Genomic DNA, 21,929 nt, shown 5'->3' with positions numbered 1-21,929 from the left:
ATAAATGCATTCTATGATATATCTTGCAAAGCTCGTGTACAGTACAAGAACCTAGATTCTGAACAGAGCGATATTAGTTGACTGAATATCTGAATAGTGAAACCATAACTAGTCAGTTCCTGCGAGTGCATACGTGTTATTCCTAATCTTAATCTCAATCTTTCTATGTACTCTGGTTCCCAAATTTTCAGTTCTCCAGGTACTCCGCTGAACTTCGAGAGGAAAAAACAGATCATATTATCTGGAAAGAATAGATACAAGTTCGTGCCTCTAATGTTTTCAGTTACTGAACTTCGAATATTACTGGATATTAAAATTCAACCCTAAGAAGGAAAACAGGTGACACCTTCACATATAGCTAACAAATAACTAACAGTATAAGTGTTACATGATTACACTTCACACATGATCACAACTAGTACGAAGAAAAAGGACAAAGCATTAAAAAGCACGAAGAAAAAAGAAAAACAGTACGGATGGAATTTCTTAGAACTTACTGAATTTTTTTTTTAGTTTTACGTCCCACGTTATGCAGTGTGGGCTAAAGGAGACGATGATGACGAGAAAAGAACGAAATGGTGGAATGAAAGCAAACAGGAGAGCTCCGAGAAAACCCACGAATATGATATTTGCCCACCATCAATTCCACCTGGCGCCTGCTGGGATCGAACCACGGACTCCACGCACCAGAGGTGAAGGCTCTACCAGTGAGTCACCGTGGCCCTAGAACTCACTGAATGAGGTGGTATTCCTTTCGAAAAAAAAATCTTCGAGACCACTATACAAATATAGACAATGCAGAATAAACAACAAAAATATTCTCGTTCAATTGTACACAGTAACGAGTAGAACAAATAGCAAATACACGTGTATGGCATTGAGTTGATTTTGAGTTTAACGTCCCGTTCAGCAGCGAGGCTATATGAGACATGGACCTACTGATTAACGTGGAATCCGAACCACATGAACTCCCACCGGGAATCGAATCCGGGTCTCCCACGCCAAAGGCGCGTACGCTAACCGCTTAGCCACAGAGGAGCTCCAAATATGGCATTGACTTCCTGTGGGAACTCATACGGTTCGAATCCATTTTACGCTCTAGATTCATGTCTCATACAGCCTCCATGCTGAAAAAACACGCCAAATTCTAAGATTGATGTCAGTTCCTTCATAATATTAAAACAACCCAAAAACAGTCATGAAATTATGCGACATGCAGCAAGTACGGGCAGATTTTTCTTTCATAGCAACCTTGTGAGTAATTCAGGACGAAAAGATGAAGAAGAAAGTCTTGGCAATTTTACACTCTACTTATAATTATATTCAGTTATGTAAACCATATGCCTTCAGTAGATAGTATCATTTTTTTTTTCTTTCTTCAAAAGGCACAATCACCATTTTCCAAGAACCCGCACGCATGGATAGCAGTTTCAAGGTCTTCTGTTTCGGAATATTTTGTTGAATATGTTAATAATTTAGCAAGCACAGTCATGTTAAGAAAAAAGACTTCAAGATCCTAAGCTTACTATGAACGCTTGGCAGTTGTTTATTTATGACCTACTGCATGCATAACAAAAATACAGTGTCAACTAGCAAATCTGTGTTATCTTTTTCTAAGGACTGCCTAGGCCCCCAGTTTTTTTTCTTTTGAGTGACAAAAATAAATGAATTATTATTTATATATATTTGAAAGTTTATAATAACCGTTGTCTTCTATTCTTTACTGATTTTTTTTTTTTTTTTTTTTTTGAAACATTGGATATTCCTAGCTCCTGTTAACGAAGCACGTAAACGGATTTCAAATTAAAAAGATTTGCGTAAACTCATGATATACCTATCATAGTCTGGGGTCTGGCTAGCCCCCCAGTATTTACCTTCTAGATCCGCCACTGTCTTTTACTATATTAAAGCTACAACACACACACACACACACACAGAGAGAGAGAGAGAGAGAGAGAGAGAGAGATCAACTACAGAAGTACTATCTCGATGTTTCCGCCATGAACCTAAGTTAGTTCGACCCTTCCGTTTCTTACTTTATTCAAAGTGAAGCGTTTTCTTCCGTATGGGGGCTGTCTCTCTCGTGGATTAGTGAAATTAGTCAGAGCCCCTTAACTTTCCACTGGCATCGAACTCTGGCCTCCCGCACAAAAGGCGAGTGCATTAACCTCTGACCCACAAGGAAGCCCATACCCACTCAGTTTTTGTTGTTTCCCCTTCTTGAAGTATCATGGTTTCAAAACTGTTCCCTTGTTTACTTATACTCTGAGATGCTTTTCAGAATACAGGAGAACAACATACTTGAGCATGCGAATCACATATTAAGAACAAGATAAAGATAATAAAGAACAGTCCAGAGAATTCTCCTGGAATACAACACATAAGCACGCGAGGTCAAGGTTACATAACTATTGATTCTATCCCGAAGGCGCGCACAGAGCAATTTCCCTCGTACTTACTACATTATTTACAAGCACATGACGCCTTAGATTGAAATATATGGCAGGTACTCACCATTTCTTTGCGAAGTAACGCCAGCTGAGCATCCAAATTCGTTGGTTTACGCATGCGCTGTCCAGGTGGGCTTCTCTGCTCTCCGTTTTGCACATGCTGCAAACTCTCTGAGGTAGTGGTGTGTCCCCGCCCAGAGTGATGCTGATGGTGTGGATGCACGTGGTGCTGGGATCGACTCTGTTGCTGGTGCTGTCGGGTAGTTGATTGTTGCTGGGGTTGTTGGGATGATTGTTGGGTACGTCCTTGTGATTGGCCTGAAAGTCTTGTTGCACTCGCGCCCAACCCTAGACTTTGGCCCTGAGTAGCACTGGAACCTGTTACACTACTTTGTCCCATCAACCTAGAGGTTAGCCCCTGCTGCCCTGTTAGACTTACCAGACCATGAGCCGATACATTCATTGGTTGAGGTAATTTTTGAGTTTGTCCAAACTGAGATGAGCCCGACGAGGAAATTTGACTTTGGGACATAATTCCTTGTCCAACTTGACTGCTAATGTGGTCATGTTGTTCTTGCCCACTTTGTCCGGAAACGAACCCCGAACCTTGACTAAGACGTTGCTTCCGCTGTGCCTCCGTTTCTGCTTCCAGTAGATTTAGATTTTCCAGATCCATAATTCCACTAAGACTTTTGGGCAATGGTGGAAGTCCTTGAAGAGAGGCCATGTTTGGTGAGTAGGTTCTTCCGTTGTTGAACCTGTAACCAAGATCATCTAAATTAGGTGAATGCGAATTTCTTTCCCCAACAGTAATATTACAACGAGGATAAAACACTGCGCTACCCTCTTGAATTTCCACCCAATCGCTATGCTGGACTTGTCCACTAAAATATTCATCTTCTATAACACCACGAACATGAGGCCACCCCGGTTGCACAACCAATACACGTTCATCACTGTACATGTCATATCCAAGTCTCTCTGGACTTGGTCTCATATAAGGAGACCCTCCTCGATCACTTCTTGAACCTGGACTACTTCTCCGACCCGGTTGTGGGGGTGCACTTTGCACCCTGCGTAATGAGGAAGGTTGAGGAACCGTTTCTGGAATATTCACATTAACACCACGATAAGGAACAGGGATAACACGTTCGAATCCTGGGTGCACGGCACTAGGTGTACGGTAATGGTCTGTTTGTTCTTTGCGCTGCTGTACCGGTCTAAAGGCACTTCCCACTGGTTTAATCGCATCTTTCCGGTATGGGGATGGTACACGGCTGGGAATCTTCATTGGTCGTTCGCTTAATTTTACGTCTGGCCGAACAATACATGTTGGGGGCTTATCTAATCTAAGATTTCTACTAACGTCACTTCTGCCTAATGATCTGCTTTGGTCAACACTATGATGGTGGCTAGGAATGTGTACAACTGAGCGGTCACCGTAAATAATATTTTTCTGAGAATATTGCGTGGATTCCATTGGAAAGGATCCACGTTTCGAATCCTGCACCCGTTGTTGGCTACGAGCTTGCTTTAACTGCTTTTCAGGTAAAGTAGTTATTGACTCTAGGCCCCTCATATCCATGAATTGATCATGTCTTGGTGATTTAGGAAGTTTATCGCGATTGTCATGGTGACCATTCTGCATTGACACTGGTGGAATACTACTGTACTGTGCAAGAATTTGGGTATCGCTAAGAAGTCTTGGTCGCTCAGGGTGCATGTATTTTTTATCCCTATCCCTCGGAAGGGAGAATTGAGATGCATGAATGACCTTGGTGTCAACTTCTTGGCGGTACCGAACTTTTGAATCAGGCTGTTGTTGGTCTGCACCTTGGTGATATATACCGTTGACACCTTTAGTTTCTCCAACAAAACAAGACAAATCTTTGCTAAGAATATCAGTAGCGTTAGTGCTGGCTGATATAAGCTTTGACTGTACCGCGTCTGCTTTTGCATGTCCTGCGCGCTTTTCTTCTAAGCTAATCCCACCATCACCATCATGCACTGGCGATGGTAAGGCACAAGTTTGTTCCTTTTTAACTAAAGATTTTGCATCACCATTTAAAAGAAGCGCTTCTTGCTGGTCACGGTCACTTTTAGATATCACTGGTATAGTTTTTTCATTTGTTTGTTGTTCGACCACTGGAATAGAAACACCTCCACTACTTGGTTCTGAAGACAATAACAATGCTGGACTTGTGGGTAGAGAAGCACGGGTTTCAGAGAGATCACCTGACAGTTGACCTTGACTTGAAGTTTTTGTTCTGTTTCCTCCTCCAGGCTGGTCTTCTTCGTTCTTCTTCTCCTTCCCTTCTTCCTTTTCTTCTCCAGTCGGTGGCTGTTTCTGCTGACCAGGTGACTGCGGAGGAGATTCCTCGACGTGTTGTTGTTTCACTAACAAACTATGGCTGCTCTTTGACCGTGGGACCACAGGTGGAGGAGGACTCACACCCGATGAAGAAATTGGACTGTAGCGGTGTTTTGGAGTGAGTGGGCTCACCATGGCCTCTTCTCCGGGAGGACAATGACCATTATTCAGACGTTCTGGCGCCGAAAAACTGCCAACTTTCGCGAGTGACGAACCGCGATCAATGTCGCCAATGATTACAGAATCTTCACCTTTATTACAGACACTCTCATTTTCAATCGGTTTTGGTTTCACTGTATCAGTTATTTCACTAAGTTTTCCCACTTCTTGAGATTTCTCTTGTTGATCCACAACAACACATTGATCATCACGTATGTTTTGATCCAACACAACTTCTTTCGGTTTTTCTTGTTGCTGATCGCGCACTGGTTCTTCTTGTTGTTGATGTTCGCTAGTTCGATGCTTTGGTGATGCACTGTCACTACGGCACTCAACGGGCGGTGGTGTTCTTTGCTGCAATTTATGTTTCGGACTCCGTTCTGGAGGTGGTGGGGGCTGTTTACTAGTTGTTTTCACTTTGACACTATGTTGTGGGGACCGAGTAATCGGTTGCGGGGGTGGTGGTTCTTCTGGGGGTGTAAAACGAGTAGATCGCTGACTCACCGGGGGTGAAGCACTTATTCCGAGACCGCGGGAAAGATGCGCACGATTTCTCGCCAGTGCTTCGGCCACGACGGCTTTACTTGGCCGCGGAGGCACTGGTGGCGGCGGTAGAGGCCTTCCCGTTCCTCCCTGCGTCATCGCAGACACTCAATTCTCGACTGACTCGCCTTGATTCTCTCCGTACTTTGTGTGTTGACTGCGGCAGACGACTGTGCAGTGTTGCTAACTACCAAATTTCAAAAGTACCCGATCAAACATTTAGTACAAAGCGGAATAGCAATACACAATTGCAGTTGAAGCATTGTATATTCAATGTTCTAGAAAACAATTCACTACATAAAGGTCTATAAACCCGAGATAAAAAGAAGTCGCAGATATTATCTACTAACTAGACAATAATAATAATAATAATAATAATAATAATAATAATAATAATAATAATAATAATAATAATAATAATAATAATAATAATAATAATAATAATAATAGTTCAAATGTGTAAAGAGATAAGCTTCTTGGTTCAGTAGTATTTTTCTCATTTCTTGAAGGAAATATCGTGGGTTTCGATCGAACGTAAATGTGATTTAAGTCTCATAGTGAACGTGCCACATTCGTTTCTATTTACATTCGACAGGCCCAACAGTTCTTTTATTATAATTATTGTGATTAACGTATTGTCTGCTTTTATCCAAACGTTAATACAATCAGAGGCCGCTCTTGAGGGAAGTCACAGCAGTAAAAATTAAACGTGAGGTGATTTTGAGTTTAACGTCCCGTTCAGCAGCGAGGCTATATGAGACGTGGACCTACTGATTAACGTGGAATCCCAACTACATGAGCTCCCGCCGAGAATCGGACCCGGATCTCCCACGCCAAAGGCGCGTACGCTAACCGTTTAGCCATGGAGGAGCTCAGTAAAAAATTAAAGTGTTACCTCCACATGCTAAGGGAAGATAGCTTAAAATAAATATGTACTAATTGTTACATTGTATGTAAACATTAGTACATTAGGTAAGCCTTTTCTCTTAGTTTATTACCATAAAATTTTATTTTTTATCGATTCGAACATCCCTCAAGAGTCGCCCCTGTTCAAGAGTATTTATGAAGAAAAGCTCCAGCTCTAATAAGGTACAACCCCGAGGAAACCCACGCACGCGGTGTTTGTCCAGCACAAAGTTCACTTGGCGGGGGCTGGGATCGAACCCGGGACCCCAAGCACCAGAGGTGAACGCTCTACCACTGAGCCACCGCGGCCCCAACAGCCCTAAAGAGTCATCAAATATATCAACCAGCTTTGGCATTGGTCCCATGGAAATAAATGAAATCTTTAAATTTTACGTCTCACGATTATGTCGGCTAGGCTAAAGGAGACGGTGATGATTAGAAGTGAATGAAGAGAGTAGGAGGAAACGGGAGAATTCCAAGAAAACCCACGCACACAATGTTTGTCCACCACAAAACTCACTTTGCGCGAGCTGGGATCGAACCAAGGACCCCATGGACCAAAGGTGAACGCTCTACCACTGAGCCACCGCTCCTTTGATGCCATGAGTGTATAGTGGATCCAGAAGGATCGTTTGGAGAAGATGTGGAAGATCGTCTCCTAGAAGATTAATGAAGGCTTGAAATCGAAGTTATACATCAAATCAGGATAAAGTAATGCAATATTTCGTGCACAAGCCTATAAAAATATAGCCTTGGGGATGACCCCACTGTCATCCTTGTGGATTCGCCACTGCTTGGAGGTGGTATCTGGTCAACACAGCGATTTCCTCGAGCTGTTAATGCTGTCCGACGCTGGATTTGGCATCTCTTTCCTTCAAGTAGATACCTAACTGTCCTAACATTGCTGGGCGAACGTCGTACTACCGACATCATATAGGGGTCTTTTTAACAGCTTGTCTGCCCATGCACTGACCAGATCCAGCGCGACTTAAAATTCGGTGAACGCACAGAAACCGGTAGACCAGCACAGCTAAGTGAGTTGCTCGTAGTGCAATACTAGCGTGGATGAAGGTACTGCAGATAAGATTCTCGTTCTATCGTATAACTTTAAAATGTCTGATAAATCAGAAAGCTATTTGGTGGTCTACATCTTACTCAAAAATAAACTTAACACAACATATTAACTAAGTAGAAAAATTAAATATTTGAGTGTCGGTCCTGTCTTATGGAATATTTTGTGGCCTGAAGTTAATAAGTAGTAAGGTAAGCTTTTTTCGAATGTAAGAGCATGATATGAAATGAAAATATATAAGTTTTACGTTCCACGCTTATGCCAGGTAGGCTAAAGGAAACAGTGATGATGAGAAATGAATGAAAATGGTGGAATGATACAAGTAGGAAGAAACGGGAGAATCCCGAGAAAACCTACGCACACGGTGTTTGTCCATTACAAAGTTCACTTGAAGCGACCTGGAATCGAACCGAAAACCCGATGTGCCAGAGGTGAACGCTCTACCACTGAACCACCGCGGCCCTTGAAAGTAAAAACAAAGCAAAGATCTTCCCCTTTCGGGACGGCTCACGCAGCCTCGGTAAGCTTCACACATACGACAGGCTATGGCCACTTCTTTGACTTCAGCACTCATGGAGATAACATAGCACGCGTCTCCAACCTCCTTTACTCTCCCAGGCTACCGGATATACCTTTTGAAAGAGGCTGGGGCTGGGAGGAACGGTGGCTCAGTGGTAGAGTGCTTACCTGTGGTAAGTGGGGTCCCTAATTGGATACCCTGCCAAAGTAAAGTTACCGAAAATCCTGCACCATAAAAAGAGTTAGCCTTTCAGCAAAAAAAAAAAAATCTTTAAGTTTAACGTCCCACGATTATGCCGGTGAGGCTAAAGGAGACAGTGATGATGAGAAATGAGTGAAATGGTGGAATGAAGGAAGTGGGAGGAAACGGGAGAACCCCGAGAAAACCCACGAGCACGGTGTTTATCCACCACAAAGTCCACACGGCGCGAGCTGGGATCGAACCAGGGACCCCAAGCACCGGAGGTGAACGCTCTACCACTGAGCCACCGCGCCCCTCCAGCCTTTCAGGAAAAGTTGAAAGTTTACAATTTCTATTTATTCTTGAGATACAAAACATTTAGAGGTAATGAACAATTATTTTGCAAAGCATTTTTATAACTGTATACTATTAAAAACTTGATCGATGATTTGAAAAATACGAGAAAGTGTTAGGAGTTAAAAACAAAGCTGAAGATCGAAAAATGTGTAAGAAAAATTTTCGGGCCCAAATCTGAATAATAATAATAATAATAATAATAATAATAATAATAATAATAATAATAATAATAATAATAATAATAATAATAAGAAGAAGAAGAAGAAGAAGAAGAAGAAAACTTCATTAGCCCGTTGATACAGTGATGTAACTAACGGGGTCAAACGGGGCTTTTGCCCCGGGCACAGGATTGGGCGGAGAAAAACTCGGCAAATATTTATTTTTACTATAAGACAAGGAAAAGAGTTTCAGCAAACTAAAGATCATAAAAAAAAAATACCTCAGAAACTTAAGAGGACTCACCAACCTTAGGATCATATCCATAGAGCATAAAGTTAGCTTCAAAACTATCTTTTGAGGACATTGTAAAAACCTTTGCAGCCAAAACAGCCCGCAAAGTCAAATTTTAGTTCCAGCTTTTAGTACTTTCATTTAACTTATATCGATTTAAGAGAGTTGCAAAATGTCCGAGTATAATACTTGAGACAATAGCTTGAACTGTTTGTCATACTTAAATATTCTATTCTAAAGCAACAGACTGTTGATTCATTCTACACATCTGCACATCCCGATATAATTCCAAAAACATTGTGATTTGCAGTTATTATAATAAGACTATAAGAATATGTCAAGCATGGACTCTCAGATTATTTGGCAATCAAACTTAATTAGTTTGGTGTTTTATCTTGTAATAAAAATTAAATTTTGTACTGCAATTTTGAAATCAAGCCTTACCACTTGAAGAAAAAATGAAATAGGAGAACTACTGTGTGATGCCAATATCAGGTGTAGTCAGGAATCGTTTCGATTTGGTTGGTCCGGGGGGGAGGGGGGAAGGCGCTAAGACGAGTCCTTGCCCCGCGCGACAATTAGCCTAGTTGAGTCGTTGCGTTAATAGTGGGATATTACGAATGAAAAGTCAAAGTTGGTGCAAATTAACTTATTCATGCTGGATTGTCTCCGTATATTGATGAGACGGCCTTGATAACGTCACAGGGGAAAAGGACAGCATCCTGAAAATTGTCGTATGCTTAAAACCAAAGATTATAAATAGATTATTAATCAATGAATCTAAAGCAACGAGGGAGGCGATAAATCGAGTTTGCTGAGCTTCCAAAAGAAGATTCTGAGAACTTTTAACCCATTTAATCCCAAATTATTTTTATTTCAGAATTTCTTAATTCTTTCTAAACTTTTCTCACTTCCTTTAATATATTTTGAGGATTTTAGTTTTGTTTATTTTACTTTATCGTCCCTTTCAGCAGCGAGGCTATATGAGACGTGATCCTACCGATTAACGTGGAATCCGAACCACGTGAGCTTCCGCCAGGAATGGAACCCGGGTTTCCCACGCGAAAGACCCGTACGCCAAAGGAGCTCAAGAGAATTTTAGTAGTAGCATATGGACTGGTAGCAAGTCCTTATTATTAAAAAAAAAAAAAAAAAAACGAAATAAATCCACAACAAATTATCCACAGACAAAAATTGATAAAAATAAATTGTTCCCATTTGGGAACAGTGGGATTAAAAGGATGAACGAAATCCACGAACTAGTAGTAATTGTTTCTAGTTCTGTTGTGAGCGAGTTAGCCACACTGTGGAAACAGCACGAGCGCCACAGCACTTTTCCCGGAAGTTGGCCACACGAACGTGTCGGTAACAGACGAAGTAAGACGAACGAAACTCAGGTGGGAGAGTTAACGATACTAAACGTCAAAGAAACTGCATAATAATAGGGAATGCATATACAATATTTACAACTGCATGATGTTAAGTAATACTCTGCACTTCTTATTGTAACAAACTTTTCAGGAAGCAAACAACCAAGTCAAAGAAGTAAATACGAATTTTCATTTAAACTTTCTCGTGGCTATGTAATTAGGGTACGCGCCTTTAGTATTGTCAAGTTCGACCCCCGGCGGAAGTTCATGGGTTCGGGTCTCACGCTAAGCTGTAGGCCCACGTCTCATAAAGCCTCGCTGCTGAAAGAGGTGCTAAAATCAAATCCAAGCAGCGAATTCTCACGTTTCTCCAGCCCATTTAGGATTTTCAAAAATTTAAACAGCGTAATAACAAGGATATTCAGCATTAAAACATATACATTTAAATTCGTTGTCATTATAGTGAAACAAAGAAAAACAAGTCAAAAACACGTGATGAGAGGATCAGTTCTTAATATTTTTTATTTCTGGTTTCTAAGACTAGTGTTCTCTATCTATGAATTTTAGGGGCCTCGGTGGCTCAGTGGTAGAGCGTCCAGCTCTGGTGCATCGGGCCCTTGGTTCGATCCCAGCTCGCGCCCAGTGAGCTTTGTGGTAGACAAACACCGCGTGAGTTGGTTTTTTTGCGGTTCTCCCGTTTCCTCATACTTTCTTCATTCCACCGTTTCATTCATTTCTCCTCATCACTGTCTCCTCTATCCTATCCGGCATTACCGTGGGAGGTAAAATTTTAAAATTTCATTTCTTTTTTATATCTTTGAATTTATGTAGCTACACAATTACCTTACAATTAGTCCTGATTCCAGAAGATTTTCTCCAGAGGAGGAGAGGAGTGTTCCAACACGAGGCGGACTGCGAAAATCCCGGTAACTTATTTTCAGTCTGAACGGAGAAGAATCCACCCTTACTCCAAAGGGGTCACCCTTTGAAATCACCTCCGCTCAAAATGCTGGGCAATACAGGAAATTATGTCCAGTGAGAATCAAATTAGGAACACCGCATCAAAGTTGCAAGCCTGATAACCATCTGATTACATAAGAGGGCACACACACATTCTCTCTTTCTCTCTCTCCTCTGAACATTTTAAACTTACAACAAAATTAATGCATTTTGTTAAATTTTAGTGTCCCGTATGATGGGTCAGTTTTTTGCCTATAGTTTATGTTATTATTAACTAGCCGCATTGCCCGTCCTTTCCACGGGGAAAATACGTTTGTAGAAAGTATTTGAACCTTCTTACCTCTCATTAGGATAAATACTTCAATAAAAATGTAATTATACAAATCTGATATATCACCCGCTTCCCACTCCTCCCTTCCCCTCTTCTCACACCCCATGGCAATTTTCGCGTGGACTGAACAGTATGTACTTCAACACCTATAGTAGTGTGGATTGTTCAACTTAAGGAATACTCTTAATACTTTTGGAACCTTTAGAACGTATGACCCCCGAACAGCATGCAACCTGAACGTAGTAGAGTAGTGTGGGTTGTCTAACTTAAGGAGCTTCTAAGATACTCAATACTTTTGGAACCTTTAGAACGTATGACCCCCGAACAGCATGCAACCTGAATGTCGTAGAATAGTGTGGGTTGTCTAACTTAAGGAGCTTCTAAGATACTCTTAATACTTTTGGAACCTTTAGAACGTATGACCCCCGAACAGCATGCAACCTAAACGTCCTAGAGTAGTGTGGGTTGTCTAACTTAAGGCGCTTCTCAAATTCAATACTTTTTGAATCTTGAGGACATGAGCCCCTCCCTAACTCTTCCACGAGACGAAAATTAAAAAAAAAAACTGTTTCGTATGCGATTAGATCGATCTGTTTCTAAAATTAAGTGGTTCTGGTGACTCCTTTTAATGAAAAAAAAAAAAAAAAAAAACTGACGACACACACACACATGATCTTTTATATATATATATATTAAGAAGATTGTATAAAATACACCAGCGATATATCAATTTACAATAAAATTTAAGGTAATATTACATCTATTTGATGATTTGTATTTTTGTCCTTGGTCAGCAGCGGGGCTGTATCAGCGAGACCCACACTTTAAAATGATAAATGTAGAGAGGTCAATGTCCTCTCACAGGGAATCGAACCCTGGGAGCTGATGCACCAAAGGCAGGCGCTCTACCCACTACATTAGAAAAGAGAGCATTGCTATCTAGCACTGTGTTCGGGTAATAACGTTTGAAGTATAAAAAAGAAACAAAGAAGAGGATGGATTCTTTTGGTATGGAAAATAATAAAATGAAATAAAATCTTTCAGTTTAACGTCCCACGATTTTGTCCTTTAGACTAAGGAAGGGGGATGATTAAGACAAGTAAATAATGATGGAAGAATTGGTGGAATGGTAATGTGGGAGGAAACGAGAATAACCCGAGAAAAACTCATGGAAACAATGTTGTCCACGACAAACTTACTTGGCTGGAAATCGAATCAGGACCCCATGCACCAGAGGGAAGTGTTCTACCACTGAACCACCGTGCCCCCCCCCCAGTAGACCTACTAGTTTACAACATCAAGGCTATATGACATGTGGGGGGTCACGGCGACTTAGTGGTAGAGCGTTTACCTGTGGTGCGTGGGGTCTCTCGTCCGATCCCCAAACAATTAAGTTTGTGTTGGACAACACTGTGTCCGTGGGTTTTTTCAGGGTACGCCCGTTTCCTCTCGCATTCTGATTCCACTACTTTTTCCATCTCTAGCATTAATCATCCGTCTCCCTTAGCTAAACAGTCATAATCATGGGACATTAAGGTTGGTGTAAAGGGACAAGTTTAGCCGATAGATGTCACTACAGTCTTCGTATCTCTCTCATGTATTTTTTACCTTTCACAAAAAATCACTATTTCTCTTCTAAATTTCAACTTACAGACTTGAAAATTTGAGGGAAGGAACTTGATAACCTATCGAAGGCAACAATCCGTGCCGATTTTTTATTTGTAATTTTCTTCATTGTTGAAATAGCTTGATTGTTGAAATGGATATTCTAACCTTTAACAATGGAACTGTTTCAACAATGAAGAAAATTATAAATTAAAAATCGGCACAGATTGTTGCCTTCGATAGGTTATGAAGTTTCTCCTCTAAAAATTTGAAGTCTCTAGGTTGAAATTTGTAAGATAAATTGTAAATTTTCCTGAAAGGTAAAAAATACACGAGAGAGAGATACGAAGACCGTAGTGACATCTATCGGCAAAACTTGTGCCTTTACACCAACCTTAAACTGCTATATGATCTGTGGACTTACACATGACTTCCTCTCAGGAATCGAACTTGTCCCTCACTCGCCGAAGGTATTATGCTAACAGCCACAAAGAAGCTTTACTTCATGATAATATTTAACAATTGTCGGAGAAACCGGCCTTGAGAATGAAAACTACAACTTCGGGCGTATCTTACGACAAGTATGTAGAAAAGAAAGCACATAGCTGAATGGAAATGAAGTATAACGGTTTTTGCTAAGTTCATTCTTCAACTGATCATTCGTATAAACTTAATTTATGCTGGAATTATTATACTTCATGCAAAGAGATCCTTGACATGAGCATGAGAACACAATGTAACACGTAACGGAGAATTGGAATTCGTGGAAACTTTTTTTAATGAGTTTTAATGAGTTTTTTAATTTACAATATTCTTATTGTACTATGCATCAACGGTGATGACAGAGGATTTAGTAATGAAATGGCAAGTGCAATGTCATGAATCCAAAACAGAAAAATTCTTTTTTATTATTATTATGTTACAATACATCTTGTGTTCTTTCGTCTTCCATGTGTTAAAGTGTGAACGAACATTCACTCACTTCCGATACTTAACAATGAAAAACGTGTTGCTACAAGTAACAAGTGAAACATGAAATCCAGTTCGCACTGTTCCGTTCGTTATTTTAGTTCACGATCGTATTCGTCCTCTTTTTAAAGCAAATTGTATTGTAAGCGTTTTAGTTTATTTCTATCAGGAATAGTTGAAACAGTTACAGTATAAACTAAAAAGAATTAAAGAAATACATTTTTGGTTAAGTGTACTGCTATCTATGGGTTCGCAATGCGTTTTTATGGGTCATGCGTACGCTTGCAATACGCTGACCATGGATGGTTAATCACAATGTGCTGCAAACGTAAAAGCAATAAAAACACTAAGCCCATGGCTATTCATAAGCGTTCGCCACGCGTTTTTATTACTCATGCGTACGCTTAGAATACGCTGACCATGTATTTAAGTGTGGATGGCTAATCTCAAACGCGAAAGCAATAAAAACGCGAAGAAAACATCAACTCGAGCGTATTTGGTGCGTTTCGGAACAATAGACCGCCTGCTGTTTAAAAAAAAAGTCTAAAGGAAGGACAAATAAGGAAAGACGTGTTGCCTGGCAAGGGGATTTTAGCATGAAACAGCTGCTTGGAAGATGCTTTGTGCAGAGTATTGGAACTCTGCTATTATAAACCTGGACCAGGCAAAAATACCCGTAAATCCTGACTGGCGCACAGTATGATTTACAACTCTGGAGAAAGTAAAATTACTGAGTAGGCACCTTGGTCGCGTTCGCTACAGGGAGTAACGCATCAAAAACGCGTTCTCAAATAGCCATACGATAAGTGTATGGCGACACGATGATGTGTTTCCGACGCGTTACCACCCGCAGCGAACGCGACCTAGGTGGCTATTCAATAATATCAAATTTTCGCCAGAGTTATAAATCATACTGTGAGCCCCTCAGGGATTCCAGGCCTTACTGCCAAACCGTGATTCTCATTCAGTGAATCACGAAAAATAACCCTATTGTTTCATAGATTTTTGTGTGATTCGCTAATTTTTCGGAATTTCCTTGTATTTTTGTGAATTTTCTTGTTATACACGCACACACTTTATAACAGCAGAGTTCCAGTACTCTGTATAAAGCATCTCCCAAGCAGCTGTTTCTTGCTAAAAATCGTTTAGCCTGGCACACATTTCCTTTTTTCCTTCCTTTAGACATCTTTCACTGATTCCGAAAACAGCAGACAGTCTATTGTTCCGAAACGCACCAAATATGCCCGAGCCGACGTATTTTGCGCGTTTTTATTGCTTTCACGTTCACAGCGCATTGAGATTAGCCATCCACATTCAAATACATTGTCAACGTATTCCAAGTGTACGCATGAGCCACAAAAACGCGTTGCGAACGCATCGAAAAGACGTCTACTAAAACGAAGGGTTATGACTGATCAGACGACGTACTTTCAACCAGAATCATAGTAGATTAACCCCTCCTATTTCTCTACGTAGCGGCCGCAGTGTTGCAAATTAGGTACCACACGCAGCGTTGCCAACTTTTGAAAATGGAAATACCGGACACCCTCCTGGAGTACGTATACTCTTTAAGATTGTGACGTCATCGCTCGTCAAAAAATGTGAACAAGTTGAAAGTGGTTCCTTCACATAAAATTGAGCGATTCGGAGTTCGAATTTAATAGTTTTAGTTACTTTTGAAGCACTTATTAAACTTAGTTATTCCAGTTTTGATTGAGGTCGATACATGTAATTTTTGTAGTCTATAATTAATAATACCTCGTATTTAAAACAGAAAACCACATATAATTGGCAATGTACTCATGGCATTCACAACATATATTGATAATTTTCAGAAAATACCGCGCACGACTGGTCGATATTAAAGCTCTGCGCTCTGCTTTAATCATATTCATTGAGAAACGATTCCTTTCGTCACTCCGAAATAATCTGAATAGAACAAAGAGTAGGACTAGTAAGAGGAAAAATTACCGGACATTTAATGTTCGGTTACGAGGTCGTACCGGACACAGGACATGGAGGTCAAAAACCGAAATGTCCGGTGAAATACCGGACGGTTCGCAACCCTAATCACACGTCACACCTACCCATCAGAACTGTTTTTTTTTTTTTGTTTATTAATGTGTGAATTTCTGTTGTTGATATTTGTAAATACTAATAATAATAATAATAATAATAATAATAATAATAATAATAATAATAATAATAATAATAATAATAATAATAATAATAAGCTGAACCTGCGCTCTTTGCTCTCTGTATAGCGCATCATTCACATATGACAATGAATCTCCTTGTCATTCCTCACAACATCTGTACATGTTCCTTCACAGACACAAGGGAAAGACGTCTTGCTAAAAATAATAAAAAAAATAAAAAAAGACAAGGGATACCATAAAGGGGAGTTTTTCGATTATTTTTACAATACCTCGAACTGTTTGCAAGATTGAGCCTACTTCCGGTTCGAGTTTCTAATTCATGCATGATCAGTGTTTTTTTTCTTCTTCCATAAGCAAATACATACACAATTAATTATGTCAGTGATATATGGTGTTCATTGGGCAAAGCACTCCCAAACAATTACGATTCATCTTAGACTGGAGAAATGGTTATCTTTCGTTTCTCATTATAACTTGGCCATGAAACAAACGCCTGAAAGATATACAAGCCCTGTATACAACTTTATGGTATTGGAATGTATAACTCGCAGGATATTGTGCTTTACTTTTTTTAAAATTTCAACACATCCAGTGTATCCCTTAAAAATGTAATAAAGAAACAACGACCATGTTTTTTTTTTTTTTTTTTTAAATATTCAATTAGAACTGGACAATCTACACAAAATTTGGAACCGACCAGCGAAAACGGCACGTTTCTAGCACTTGTAGTTTTCGAGATCTCATTGTTGAAAGGATTGGACATAAACATATACACTTTTCTTTGGAGACAAATATATAAACCTAGCATTTTAATATATGGACTAGCTGAACCTGCGCTCTCTACACAGCGCATCATTCGCATATGAGCATAAATCTCCTTATCATTCCTTACAACATCTGTACATGTCCCTTTACAGACACAAGTGAAAGGAGTCTTGATAAACTTTGTGAAAAATATTTCTGTAAGTAATTTATTTAAAGTACACTCTTTTAAAAATATTTGTCTTTGTTATAAACGTAAAATCACAAATAACCGTAAATCAAATGTTTGAAAGCTAAGGTTATAGGTTAGAGCTCGGTCGCTCTTAATTGGTACTGTAGCATTTTCATAGATAGATAATAACGACCAAAATGTATGATGACTCTAGTTAAAGCATTTGAGAAAAAATACCACTTCCTGTATACTTAAACCTGACTATATAGGTAGTATGGTATATGATATCGGTGAACAATTAATGGCAACTTTTTTTTTTTTTTTTTTTTTTTTTTTGCTTTTCCAATATTTTCTGGCTCTGAGATGGAATAGGAATTGAACCTAGTGTCCTTGAAAAGAGAGAGAGAGAGAGAAGAATAAGAGCTCCTGTTGATTGCCCCATCAATAAGTAAGTTGGCAGGGCGTCATAAACTTCAAAAGGAAAATATCAGTGAAGCATTAAAGAGTTAGCTTGAAGCAATTACTCATTACGTTTTCCGGTTTATTAAGACAACCATAATAGTATTCACAATATCTTTACAGATAATCTCCACCTCATCATTTTTTTTTTTTTTTTAATTGCACAACTACCAGGATCATAGATCATAATAACAGAGGCTACTTTACATCATGTCCGGGAAAAGTCATTAATAGCCAGGTATATAATTTAAAGCGAGAACGTTACGTAAGACTATTAGGAGTTCAGTGCAGATGATTATCCATAGCATTTGTACAATTAGTTTAATTATTATTTGAAAATTCTTTCTGGCAGTTTCCAACTGGACGCAGCAATGTGCATATCACGACATGGCTATATACGTATCTGAAAGAATATCCACATTAGCATTTCAAAAATCGCTTGAGAGGAGCCATTGTTGCTAGGAGGAAGGAAAGGTAAGGATGGAGCTATAAGGCTCTGAATTAGACTGGCCCATCTTCACGAAGTTAAATTCTGACGGTATATGGTCCTAAGAATATTTCACTGGACTGTGGATACATTACTACCATTTTAACAAGTTGATCTTATATTCAATATGACATATGCCAAACTATGTGTGTGATGCATTCTGATGATATTCTATTCTTTAGACCAGTGGAATTCAACATAGGGCGTGTATCCCCACAAATACGCGATGACATCTTATAGTGTACGTAAAATTTCAATTAACAGTTTATTAAATTTAAAGCATGATTATACTGTTTACAATAAAATTGGATTATACAGTATACATAGCTATATGTACAGGGTGACCACAAAGTTCCGTTACCCCTTGATAAATACTAATATAAGTTTTCCCGTTACTCCTTTATAAATGCTAATGTAAGTTTTCTCGTTACCTCTTGATAAATGATAATGTAAGTTTTCCCGTTACTCCTTTATAAATGCTAATATAAATTCTATAAATGCTATGATAGGGCACCTGCCCATTATGACCTCGACGTACGCGAATATCTTACTCAAGTCTTTCCTGGGCGTTGGATTGGTCGTGGTAGTCCGGATCTCCCCCGCACCACTTGTCTGGCTAATACGAAGCCCAGACCTTACCACCTGTGACAATGCGCTATAGGGTTTCATAAAGGCCATCGTTGCACAAATCCGTTACGATATCACTGCCGAACTGACAGAAGCTGTGAAACAAGCTTTCACTCAAATTACACCTGCAATGCTCCGCAAAATGTCACAAAGAACCTGGCGGCGTGTTATCCTTTCTCATGAGAGTGACGGTCGACAGACTGATCCTTTGGATAATTAATGTTTCTTATCTCGAAAGCATGTCATTCAGTTTTTTTCGTATAGTTATTTACGTACGTTTAGTGGTTGTATGTTACTTATTTTTCAGGGGTAACGGAACTTTGTAACCACCCTGTATATTATATTATACTATATATATAAATGTTTGGATGTATGTGTGTGAGTTCCAGCATAACACTGGAAAAGAATACGGTAGGGGTAAAAATCGGCAGCACACTTAAGGGAGTGGGGGGAGATATAAAAATGATCGAAAACGAACGACATTAGTGTCGAATTCATAGTTTTCGGGGTCGCTGATAAGAACAGTGGCACTCCAATGTCATTTAAGTCATAGCTCAGCCTCCATTAGCATCACTGGGAGGGGGGGAAGGGATATGAAATGATGACATATAAAAATAATCGAAAATTACATGTATTAGTGTCGAATTCATAGTTTATGGGAGTCACTAAGGTACCGATGTAGTTAAACTCCAAGTGCAAATCCTACTGGGGTAAGACTCCCCTGCATACGCAAGGGAAGAATAAATGAGGGTGACATAGTTATAGGGGTCGCTAAATTGAACCGTGACACGCCCGTTGCCTTTAAAGTCCAAGTTCAGCCACCATCAGCACCCCTGGAGAGATGGGTGACATGTAAAATAATAACAAATAATAGTGTCGAATCAATCGTTTTCAGGGTCGCTAAGTGCACCAGTGGGGGGTAAAACCCTTTAAGAGGCTCACATACTAAAAAATAATACAAAATTTACTATTTTTCTTTTGCTTGTTTATTCATAAGTGAAAGGAGATAATGATATGCAACTTACCACAATCATAGATAATGTTATTCTACAACAGAAAATATGAACCTGAAGAATTTTCAGTGTTGCTCTACAACAGAAAATATGAACCTGAAGAATTTTCAGTGTTGTCATCCATAGAAATGACAGTGTTGCCAGAATAACATTTCCCCCAAAATCTAAGTTAAGGCAGTGAGTAGAGGAACGAACCTTACTGCATTTGATTACGTATCATGTTGTCTTGGAATCTTGTAAACTACTTTTAAACAATAGTTGTATTTAGTTTATAATAAACAAAATAGTTTTAGCATACAGTTAGTAAAATTAAATAATAATGTTATTTAAACAGTAGTTAACCGGCTAACTTAAATTGGTCTCTGTTCTGGTAACTGTAGATTGTACTTTTAGTCTTAATTCTGGAACCTGTAGACCAGTGGCGGCTTTCGAGGGAAATTAAATCGATAAAAATTCTGATTTTTAAGTCCATGTCTCACGTATCTTCAGTGCAGAAAAGACACGCTGAACTTCGATAAACAAACTAACAAACAAAGCAAGATCAAAACAGAGTAAAATAAAAACGTTTTTCTCATAATATAAATAGTACAAATGAAATGAAGCAATGTACAACAAAATTATACATATTACATTAATGGCTCCATATTTATTTGTGTAATTGTATTCTGGTTTTATATTTTTACATAAAGCAACTGTAGTTAAGATCAAGAAAGAAAAATAACACATCGAGAAGTAAAAGTAATTTTCCCACGAATAGCGATCAACTAGAGAGCGGATTTTAAGGTGCAGCACCTTTCCTAAAAATGCAGTTATTAAACAACCAAAGTTCAAAATATGTATTTTCGGGCATAAAGCGAAATGAAATGAACGCACTTTGTTGCACTTTTTCGCGAATGTTGCACTTTTTTTGCTAAATTAATAAAATTTCCCCTTTTTTACTTCTTTTAGCCTTCAGCACCTTTATTGTCCTTTTTTTTTAAATTTGGATAGAACAATGTGTTTTATTTTCAATCTGGTTTACACATAATATTCCATAAATGTAGACGCAATCTTGACGGATTTTCTAGGGACAAATTTGAACTGAATTTGCGAAACAATCCGGACATAGAAACCTTTGTAACGTCAACTGAACTTCTTGTCCATGTGCTTACATGATATGCACCACTGGTTTCCGTTGATTTCGAGCGAAGGTTCTCCACATACAAGGATCTCCTGAGCACCAAGCGACAGGAACTAATATTCGAAAACTTAGAAATGTTCAAGTATAACCAGTTTCTGAAAACCCAGTAGTATGTAACGGTTTCTCAAGCCACAATATTGCTCAATTAATGTTTCTTTTAAAACATCGAGTTGGTTTTAACCACAAGAATGTTGAATGTTGTACAAGTTTGAGATTAAATAAAGCAACTTTGCAATTTATGTCAAATGTTCAAAGCCAAGGTTTTAACAATATTTGCTGTCAGTGGCGGCGATTGGACGTTAAAAGTGGGGGTAGGGCAAGGCATGATCTGAATATTTGTATATCAATGTTAGTTTTCCTGGTTGTTTTTAACACTTTGTTTGACGAAAGGTTGTATAAGTAATAGGATACTATCTTTTTTAGTAAAAATACCATATATCGTATTTCATATTTTATTAAGTAAATTGACAAGAGCAACGCAAGTAGGTACTCATAAATAACGAAAGTGTAAGAAGAGATTTGATTGCTTGCTCATGGACACCTTACAATTCTGTCTGGAAAATTGTCTGATCAGATTATTTAATAACAAATTTGCAAAACAAGTAAATAGAAGGGATAACAGCAATTATAGTAATGAATAATGGGGCTTGGTTTGTAGAAGTTATATTGAAACTGGGGATTAATGAAGAACTTATATTTTTAATTCTACATATGCCATTAAATGTATGTTATTACTCTTACTGTTAGATAATGAAAGACAGTAAATATTACAGGCATATCTGTATCCTACAACATTTAAAGAAATACGAAATTGCAATATTAATTGC

General features: G+C 39.0%; 2 protein-coding genes across 2 annotated transcripts in view; both read right to left on the bottom strand.

Annotated features, from left to right (window-relative positions):
• LOC145685757 (uncharacterized) overlaps positions 1–5,653 on the bottom strand; it is a 121,722-nt gene extending 116,069 nt beyond the window's left edge. The window contains exon 1 of the mRNA XM_081758263.1: positions 2,515–5,653. Coding sequence (XP_081614389.1) covers positions 2,515–5,622 — 3,108 coding nt within the window. The 5' untranslated portion in view covers positions 5,623–5,653. The remainder of the gene's footprint in view (positions 1–2,514) is intronic.
• Positions 3,071–21,929, bottom strand: part of lmgA (anaphase promoting complex subunit lemming A) — a 176,510-nt gene continuing 157,651 nt past the window's right edge. Inside the window, exon 4 of the mRNA XM_081758261.1 lies at positions 3,071–3,208. The gene's annotated coding sequence lies outside the window, so the exon portion shown is untranslated. The remainder of the gene's footprint in view (positions 3,209–21,929) is intronic.

This window comes from Thermobia domestica, chromosome 5, assembly GCF_964235325.1.
Source record: "Thermobia domestica chromosome 5, izTheDome1.hap1.1, whole genome shotgun sequence".
Lineage (NCBI taxonomy): Eukaryota > Metazoa > Arthropoda > Insecta > Zygentoma > Lepismatidae > Thermobia > Thermobia domestica.
The sequence above is the reverse complement of the archived record's forward strand: the minus strand, read 5'-3'. Positions and strand labels throughout refer to the sequence as shown.